Genomic DNA, 10,650 nt, shown 5'->3' on the forward strand with positions numbered 1-10,650 from the left:
ACCGCGCAATTCGTATGCAGATATACGCCGGGTATTCATTAAAATGCCAAGAGCTGTAGCAAAATATACAGCGTTATTAAGTTTGAGCGCAAATTCAATAAAGCTTTCTTGCAACAGATGCAGTCAGTTCCCCCAGAAAGAATCCATGAATAGCATTAATGCAATTAGCTGGGTTCAGAGGAAAAGGTAATTGCTAATGTAGTTTTCAAAGGCGTCAGAGGTATTTGCGTGTGGATTATGAGCGGATGAAAGACGTACTCCTGAACTGTGTCACGTTCGGTCTCCTCAGAACATTCTGTTCACTGATATGTGAAGCGCTTTTTCAACCTTTTAACTGTTGTTTGACTCTTGTGCTCGAGAGCAGATACGAAAAGAGGAAAACACCATCAGCTGGAAATGTTTATTTCAGAAACTGAAAACACACTTTTATAGAACGCTGATTTTAATCACAAACATCTGCACTGATTTACTATACTAGTTTAAAAAATATAGTTTCTATTTTAAATCATCACATTTTACTAGAGGGCCTCTGACCAGCGGTGCATTACTTTTCTGGTCCATTTGCTGGTTTCCTGCACTCTTTAAAGCTCTGTGAGATTCCTTCATGCTACATCAGACCATAACTGTTTGACACAATGGTCTCTCTCTAGTTTTATCAGAGGACAAAGGCCACGTAACTTTAATTTCAACCTTGTGTGCCCACCATCAAAAAAGGTAGAAAATGTATATATTTATAATAAAAAGCAGAGAGAAAAGACGAGCCAGACATTTCTTGTAACGTCACGCGGACTTGTTTGAACACACTTGGATGTCTTTTTTTCAACAGTCTGTTCTTAGTTCATCTGGTCCTGGCCTTGACGTCCTCGGCTCACGTCACTGTTCCACATCTGTCCACAGAACAGCATCTGAGCCAGCCGTCCAAGCCCTTTTATGCCACACGTGATGCAGTGGAAGGACTCCAAGATCACGACCTGCTGACCTGATAAACTGGTGAGGAGTATGCAAGACTGCGACATACGACTGGTCAAAAAGTAAGCCAATTCTTAATGACTGCAGTGTATGTCATCTAAACCAAACGGGCTATAGTTTATAAGATGTGATCCTGGTCATTAAAACACTCAAATGCATCACTTAATGCTATTCAGACGTCCACAAGGGAAATTGCTTAGTCACAGTAGCTTGAGAACCACATGATAAAATAAGATTAAAATTTAAAACATATCAGCAAAAATCTGGTAAAATAAAATAGCATAAAAAATTACAAAATTAGCATATGAATAAATGTACAAGAAATAGAGACACGTAAATATATATTAGATACTCAGGAAGGATTAACGATTAAATCAAAAGATTTAAATTAGCAGAAAAAGTCCATTTAGGAAATATACTGTTGTTACACCCCTCTGCATCTTTACTGGCCTTGCGGTGGCTGTGCAGGCTTCTCTGGCTTGCGCTTAATCACCTTAACCAGCCACATCTGAGAGGACTGAATAAAGGGCCTCGTTGAAGAGGCCTAATACGACCGCTTTTCACCTGCAGAGGCTCACCATGCGTCACCTGTTGCCTTTTAATGAAATATAAACCCCTTATTTATGTAACTCTGTAATGTGCCTCCACTTTATGTTGTGGCCCTCGAGCCAGGTTGTAACACTATTGTCTGCTGCCCACAGAATATGAGCTTTGTGGATTATATTTATTGAAAGGCTGTGGTGTTGCACTGGTTTTGGGCCTAATAAATTATGGAGTGAGCGCAAAAGTCAGTCGTGTTAAAATGAAATGTGTCCTTAAGCACGTAACCGTGATAAATCATGGCTCACACACTGTTTCTGGGTGTGATTATGCTTCGAATCCTAAACTCGTCTCTGCATAAAATTAATTTAATCACTTAAACAGTCTGAAAAAGTGGCACGCAAAAAAAAAGAAAAGAAAAAAAGATTATATTTGCTCTAAAATGTTAGCTCCAATCTTGCCTTAACCAAACCAGCTGAGACTCACAGATGTCAGTCAATTGGGAATCAGAATCCCGGTCGGCGCTGTGTCAAAGTCAATTTCAATTAAAAGTTTCTGGTGTAGAAAGGCGTGTGACTGCTCCAGCTGCTGGAGATGAGAAAAGAATATATAACAGCAGATTCATTACTTGTAGTTGCTTGAGTTCCTCAGTTTGGAAAAGGGGCAGTCCTGGTGTGTGTTCATGAGGCAGATTGCATAATTTATAGATATATATCCTGACCAGACTAAAATTCATTCGGCTGCTGAATGGGTTATTGCCCACTGCAGCCTCAGTCAGGGAAAAAGAGTGCACCTGAGCTCCGGCACGATGCACTGCTGAATGAGAGCAAGGGGTTCAAGCGCCGCCTCATGTGTCACTGCAGCGGCCCGATGCCGATATCAATGACAGCTGCTTTCGCACATCGGACGTGCCAAAAGTGGCAGGATTCACTGTGTGAACTCTTCATGCAAGTAAATCTCCCAACCATGAATCGACAAAAGCATCAACACGTTGTAACGCCATGTCTGATAAATCCATTTTTAAATCCAAGCTGTCGCAAAGGCTTATAATACTCAATCAATGGCTTTACCGAATCATTTTATAATGAGTATAATCTGTCATGAATAAATTAAATTTGATCGCAACGCTCTGAAGCACCGGAACCGTCTTGTGTACAATAATGGCTTGATGACTTTTCATGTTATATGATTTATTCTGAAGGAGAAGATTGAGGATTTTTGCAAATTCATATCAGTCCAGGATTGGTCTGGAGTGGCGGTTAAGCCGGCCCTTGGTTTTTGGTTTTGTTTTCTCCCCTGCTTTTATAAAAATTTAAGCTAAATACTGCATCGGGAAACGTTAAGTCAGGGACAACCATGTTTCCATCACCTTTCAGTGTCTCATATGTTTTTTTGTCCTCTTATTTAGCCTGTCGTTTTTAAGCACTTTACAGACACCTAATAAGTAATTTATAACATGCAATCACACAATTATAAGGCTGTTTTAGGTGAACAGTAATGCACAATTATATGAAGACATTTTTGACATTTATTTCAACTTCCTCTTAATTTGTCAGCAACTGTAAGCTCTTGTGGGTTTCGTCATGTGCGGGGGTGGGCCTTGATGCTTTGATGTCACATACACTCCTCCACTTCACTCACACTCCACTTCTTTGCCCATTTTTGAATTAGGCACCGTGGGTGCTTGAGGCTGGGTCCAAAAGCAAACCAATCCCCACAGTCCTCCATGTAAAGATGTTCAACTTTACAGCAGAAAGAAACATGTTTACAGCCTGGTGTTAGTCGTCTGCAGCCTCACCTGACCTCTACAGCTCCACCCCTTTGACAATTTTTGGTGAAACACTACAAGATATTTAGCCAGATTTTACCCACGATACCCAAATGGGCAAAGTCTGCACTAGCTGGGGACAAATCTGTTAGTGTGGTAGGGGGTTAAGGGGTGAGGAAGCAAATCTACGGCCACGTTAGGAGAACAGACCCGACCCGACCCGACCCGACCTCAGTTCAACCCGACCCGACCTCAATTTCAATTTTTTGAGCCAAATCTGGCAGCGTATACTGTTCACTGACCCAACTGCAAACACGTGCAGCCAACGGCCAATGGAAAACAGAGAGTGGGACACAGGAAGTAGCGCCGGAAGATCATGGGGAGCAGCGGGAATATCAAAACAACTATTTCTTGATGCAAACCTGCATCAAAGAAATTAAGGAGAGATTAATCGAATTGTGGCAGGAGCATTTATATAATGTTGGTTGCAGTGCATACCACAACTGCTGCCTTTGCAAGAGTTTGCACGAAAGTTTGAAGCGTTCATTTGGCTTAGGTTGGTTTGACAAATCATGTAGTCAGGTGATTATGTGTGTGATCCCCAGTCTTTCAGTGGTCATACAAAAATCTGCTGAAGCCAGTCTGTTAGTGTGCACCATTAGTCTTTTCAAAATCTGTAACGACTTTGAAAGTTGTGTTGTGTGTCCCCAGCTTTAGGCGAAGTCAGGTGCTTTCCAAGATGACGACAACCGTGTCACCCTCACTGAGCTTCAAAACCTCTCTTCGGGAAATCCTATGGACGACGTCACGGAAAGGTTCGTCCATCTTTATATTCAGTCCACACCTACTGAAAGAAATATGGTTGTCACTGCCTTAATGTTTCTTGATGCAGCATTTATAGCTTATTGAAAGGGTAGAGGTTCACGGTGGATCTGTAATGTCAAACACTGGTTTTGCCATTATTAGTTTCCTTACAGTATTTAGGCATGTGGCACCTGTATGTTAGAGTGGCAACAGCTTTCAGTTGAATACAGTTGATGACAGATGAGACACTCTGAGCACTATGACCCAGCAGATAGCCTACTCTTCAGGAGAGAGGGAGGTAAAAAGAAAAAAAAAACAAGGCTGTGATCAGCGGTGCTGGTTTGATGTCAGAGTCTGTATAAAACCGAGACTTTGGGTTGGCTCTCCATTCAACCACAAGGGGCCCGAGGAGGCACAGCTCTGGAGAACTTCTGCCCTACATGCGGATTATCTGTGGCATCTACCCAGATGTTGGGGCATCAGGACGCACCGCTCAACATATTCACAGAAACCTCGCCTGTTCTCATTTGTTGAGCGCAGTCCCACTTAGGAAGTTTTCTTTTATGGCTAAAAGGCGGAAAAGTTTGAATCCCTGCGATGGATGGATATTTGCGTCCACGTTTGTCCACCTGCATGTTAAAACCTGACGCAAGAGAAGAAAATGGGAAAGAAAGGACCGGATGGCACGGGTAAGGACGACGTTCACCGAGAGAGAGAAAGGGCGCCTGAGATATCAGACATCAGAGTGTGAAATGAAACGTGCCAAAAAGTGACCAAAAGTGATGGAGCTCTCCGGCCAAGTCGAGCCAACTCTGCCGCTGAACACCACAAACGACAGTTCCATTACAGGAGCACCGGCTGTGGATGAGAGCGCAGAGAGCCTCGTCTATCAGATCAGCCTGGCTGTGCTTCTCTCTGTTATCACACTAGCCACCACTTTATCGAACGCCTTCGTCATTGCAACAATTTCACAGTCGAAGAAACTGCAAACTCCCGCGAACTTTCTGATCGCCTCTCTGGCCGTCACCGACCTCCTGGTGTCTATTCTGGTGATGCCCATATGCGTCCTGTACACGGTGATCCACACCTGGACCCTCGGCCAGATCGTCTGCGACATCTGGCTGTCCTCGGACATAACGTGCTGCACCGCGTCCATCCTCCATCTGTGCGTAATCGCCTTGGATAGGTACTGGGCCATCACGGACGCGGTGGAGTACTCCAAAAAGCGCACGACGGGACGCGCGGCCGGGATGGTGGCCACAGCGTGGGTCATCGCCATCTCCATCTCCCTGCCGCCTCTTTTCTGGAGGCAGGTGAAGGCGGAGGAGCTGACCAGCTGCAGCGTCAACACGGATCACATTTTCTACACCATCTACTCCACTTTTGGGGCTTTCTACATCCCCACCTTGTTACTGATTGTCCTCTACGGACGGATATACGTGGAGGCTCGGAAGCGCATCCTGAAGCAGTCCCCGAAGAAAGTGGGGAAGAGACTCACCTCGGCGCACCTGGTCACCAACTCCCCAGGATCCGTGGCGTCCACAACCTCTATGCACTGCGGGAGACACGACACCCCGTCCAGCGACACGGGGTCTTCAACAAGCGAGAACCAGGTGAAAGTCACGGTCTCGGACGCGCTTTTGGAGAAAAAGCGGATCTCGGCAGCCAGAGAGAGAAAAGCGACGAAGACTTTGGGGATAATCCTCGGCGCTTACATCGTTTGCTGGCTTCCGTTTTTCATATACACCTTGCTGGTGGCCACGTGTGAGACATGTTTGAAACCCGAGTTGTTTGACTTCTTCACCTGGCTGGGATACCTGAATTCCCTCATCAACCCGATCATATACACCATGTCCAACGAGGACTTCAAGAAGGCTTTTCACAAACTTGTGCGCTTCAGATGCTGCAGGTCGTGAACTGTCCATTCCGTGTCCAGAAAGATTTATTTATATGTGTTTATTTTTTAATATGAGTTTTGAACTAAACGTGACAATGCTGGGTGAAAACAATTCTACAAATCATGACATTTTCTGAGACTGCGCATGGGAAAGAAACAATTATTCATCTTTTATTTGGCTCAGTTAAAAAAATGCAGTTTTAGGAAAGGCATTCTCCCATATTATACATATATAATATATATATATATATATTATGTATATATTATATATATATATATATATATATATCCGGATATGACATGATGAATGCGTAAAATGCGTTTAACATGATTGCTCATATTAAAATATATAGTTTGAAGCTGATTAGTGAATATGGACATTTTGGATAGTGATGGAGTAGAACCATTCACACATCACTGAATCCTGTATAAGCTCATTTTGATTGGCATATTTGCTTTGCAGGAGGAGGAAATGGTGTGTTGAGTGGTTCTCTATAGATAGTACAGCATGCAGAGCACACTGCGTTATTCCCATGGCATAACTGACCCAATAAACAGGGTAAGCAGCAGGAATCATGTTAACATCTGTCACGAATGTGTAAGTCATACATATATACTGGGTGATCCTTTTATTTGCAACATGTGTACAAATAAGAAATCTTTTTTTTTTTTTTTTTTTTACTCATGGAAAAATAAACATAGGTATATATTTTGATTACAGCCATAGACTGCTCGCTGCTATCCATGTCACCTTGTTCTAAAAGAGGCATATTCATGCGGGTTGGAAAACAGAGTCAAACCTCTGCTTGCTGAGCCGGGCACGGAGAAAAAGATTCACACAGTATCAGCGTCAAACAAAGAAACTGCGGCTGATATTTACCCAGCAGAGCCGTGCGCTCATGATAAGTTCAATTTTGCTGAACAAACATCGCCTTGTTTTACTGTGTGCGCGTGGGTCTGTTTGCTGCTACATTAAATCTGTATCTGCAGCATGTTACCTCCATGTGTCACGCGGTTTGCCATCTCATGGCCGCAGAGATTGGTTTCAGTGCGAGAGTCCGGGCCTGCGGAGATTAACAGTGCGGAGGATTTGTTCCGGCTTTGTGTGGAATAAAAATGTGTTGTTCTAGGAAATGATTTGTTCATATACAGAGACGCTGTGCAATAAAGGCTTTCAAGTGTTTGTCCGGTGTAACTGTTCTGTATGAGTTTTTAAGTCAAGATCAGGAGTAAATCCATATTTCTTTCACTTTTGTTGGGATGTTGAATGAACCACTGAGAGACTAACATCACTATAACGGCCTGTTTAGTCTCTTGCACTCTCAGGAGATTAAATTAGAAGTATCCATGTCATTTCATAAGACTTCCTCCTCGTGTGTGTTCCCTACGAGACTTGAGTTGTAGCTGTGATTCTCACTTTCGTTTGAACTCTTCACCATCTTCCTATCCTTTCAGCATCACTGCTGTCTCCCTGCAGACCGAGGAGGACGCTCTGAGGGTGTCAGCTCAATAAGTGATGAGAAAGAGAGTGGGCTATCCTCTTAAAAGTGTACTTCACACACGCAGAGGGGAGCACTCATATTGTCAACACGTACTGAAACACACACACGCCCTTACTTTCCATACGTGAGTCTTCGTATGGTTTGTCATGCGTGCACGAGGACTGCACTTGAGCAATTTAAATCATTATCAGTTACAGACATGTTAAAGTCTGAATAAGTGGTGATTTCTTTTGACATGATACACATAAATACTGTGCTGTAGTTTTCACATTATATTTGTGTTTCTGTCATGCACCTTTCCTTGTGAGTATTGGATTTAAACAAAGAAACATCTGGCTATCCCTCTTTAACGCGAATAACAGGATCAGACTTCGTGCAGACAGTTTATTATTGAATGCAGCAGCAGGAGGTGATGCTGTGTCTATTTGATTTGGTTTATGGTGCATAGCTCTGCAATAAAGTAAAAGGAGAAGCTGCTTCCAAGTGGATGTTTTGAGGGCTTGCGCCTGCATGATCTTCGACCGGCAACACAAACACAGGATATTATGTTCTGCTGTGTTTCTCGTCATCTGTTACATCCCGTTTGGGCACAGTCTGTGTGGTTATTACTTTTGCAGGTAGTGCATGTCGTGTGCTCTCCCGATTGCAGTGGGAGCTGTCATTTTTGTCTCCGTAAGCTACACGCTTATGCTCTCGTCAGACTCAAGATGGACAGTCAAAACTATTTTCAAAATCTATCTAACAGAACCTACCTGCAATCCGGCTTGACAGCAGGCTGGTTAGCCGGGCTGTCTTGGTGGATCTGTGTTAAGTTAGGGTCTGATGCAGTGTCAAGAAACCATCCTCAAGCAGAGAAGAGGAGCAGGTTACATAAATCTGGTAAGCAAACTTGTCTCCTCACACCTCCAGATTTTTTTTCTCATAGTTTTTTCCTTCCCTACCAATACTGATGTAAGTGACATCCCTTAATTTAACAGACTTTATTGAGCTCTCTGCAAAGGATTTATCCAACATTTTTCCACTAAATGCAGTAGCACTACCCAAGACCTGTAACCCGACTTCGATCTGTAACTTAGTAGAGTTTTCATCTCATTGCACACACAGTCCCCTGTAGCACAGATGCATGCACTGCAGACATCACCCGAAAGCAGGGAGAAGCTGGTACAAAGCTGACTGATAATGAATCATATAAATCTTTCATGCTAGATGATTGTTGGTGTTTAACAAGCAGGGCTTACGATTCTGTGTATCCAACCAAGTGTTGCATGACTCATGCAGTTAACAGTGCTGCTCCAGCTGCAGAGTAGTACATATTATCCTCTTGTTGACACGGTATGATTGCGCTGTGCAGGCAAATACATTAATTATACAACCCCTTTTTCGTTTTTTTTTTCTTTTAGCCTAATGCGCTGCATTGCTTTTCTGCCACAGGTCTATCTGTGGAGGGAAGGACGCTGCTGATGTAACAGCTAGCAAGGCTGAACACATGGATAATGAACCTATAAAGTATTCTTTCGCTGAATGCTGTTTTGTTTAGCAGCTTTATTGTTTCACCCTTTCTGATTGAGGCAGGTCCGCAGCATTCATCACTCGAAAAATGGAGGCACAACGGGCCATCTGCTATTAATAAATTACCTCGCCAAGGTGATAACGATTGACCTTGACAGGAAGGAATATAAGTCAGCAAGTCATCTATGAGGCGATGCGGAAAGGTAAGAAGATTGAGGCAGAATAACAAGTAGTTAGCATATTTGTTTTTCCAAACATGGATTAGTTGTGGGGTTTGACTCTTTCTCCATCTTCCTCATCTGGTTAACCTCTTGTAATTGCTCAGACATTACAGCCAGAATAGGTCTAAAAAAATTGTAATCAAAACCTGCTGCCAGTGCTATAAATCTGATCAATTTCTGCATCGATATTGAGCTAAAATTGCAAAGGAGAGTTAAAGGTGAAGCCATTTACCGCCTTATTCATGCCCACAAACACTCCAGGCATCTCAGCTCATGTGCGGATGAAGGTGCCACTGAAACAGTGCGTGTCATTGGATGCGTGTGTGTCTTAAATCACAGCCTTCACCCATGCATGTTCTCTCTTTGCTTCACAGCCGATCCATGGCCACGAGCGTTTTCTCTGCCTTTCACCACAGTGGGTTAGTTCGAAGTCTCACAGCACTCCGCGTTAGTTTCGACCTCTACCTCACCAACATGTCTGATAATGTGTCCAAAAAGCGAGAATCTGCACGTGGATGCTTCTAATAAGAAAAGTGAGTAAAATGGTCTCAACATCCCGGGGATCCAATTGACTGGCCATGTTTACACATGTGGGAATGTTCCTACTGGAGGTTCGTGAATCTATCACACTTAACAACAGCTCTGGCTTGACAAGCAATATATCACCAAATTAGGTGTTCATACTGCTGAGCATTCGGTTGCTATATCCAACTACACTGTGTGTGCGTCACTGGTAATGGCTGCTCAATTCCCAGAGGGAGGAGAGTGTCCTGTTTTTACAGACACGCTGGCCATGCAAAAACGTCATAACTTTAGATTGTGACATGTTTGTTTAATGATTATTCAAGAAAAGCAGATCATTTTACTATATTCATTAGACTTAATTAAAAACTTGCTAAATGGGGTTTCTCATGGAGTTTTCAAATTATTATTTTTTTGTTGCACATGGGGAAAAAAAGCGAGTACACTATGTACAATCCACTACATGGAGTTTTAAATGTGTGTATTTAAACGAACAGTTTGATATTTTATGAAATACGCCTATTCACTTTCTATCCAGAATAGACTAGATGATTGTTACCGCTTTTATATCCATGAATAAACCTGATCCTGAGACCTGATTAGCCTAGCTTAGCTTAAAACTTGGATGTCAAGCATGGCCGTGCTGTAGTCCTATATTTAAGTGTGACTCTGGCACAAAACAAACAGCAACAACAATAAAAGTGCAAAAAACTACAGTTCTAAGAATGACCACTTGAGGGTGGCGCAGTAAGTCAACCACTGTAGAGCTCCATGTTAAAGTTTTCAACTTTACAGCAGGAATAAATATGTTCGCAGACTGGCACAAAGAACGTTTTTGATCTAGATATCTATATCCATTGATGACATCTGTTTTTATATATATATGTAAAAAAATAAAAACGTAAAAAAGTAAATTTT

General features: G+C 42.8%; 1 protein-coding gene across 1 annotated transcript; it reads left to right on the plus strand.

Moving 5' to 3' along the window:
• Positions 1-4,761: 4,761 nt before the first annotated feature.
• On the plus strand, positions 4,762-5,997 carry htr1b (5-hydroxytryptamine (serotonin) receptor 1B; the record flags this gene model as incomplete). Its single annotated transcript, XM_084569777.1, has 1 exon — positions 4,762-5,997. The coding sequence occupies exon 1, from the start codon at positions 4,864-4,866 to the stop codon at positions 5,995-5,997; it is 1,134 nt and encodes a 377-aa protein (XP_084425903.1). The 5' UTR covers positions 4,762-4,863.
• Positions 5,998-10,650: the final 4,653 nt, after the last annotated feature.

This window comes from Chelon labrosus (assembly GCF_963514085.1).
Source record: "Chelon labrosus genome assembly, chromosome: 20".
Taxonomy (NCBI): domain Eukaryota; kingdom Metazoa; phylum Chordata; class Actinopteri; order Mugiliformes; family Mugilidae; genus Chelon; species Chelon labrosus.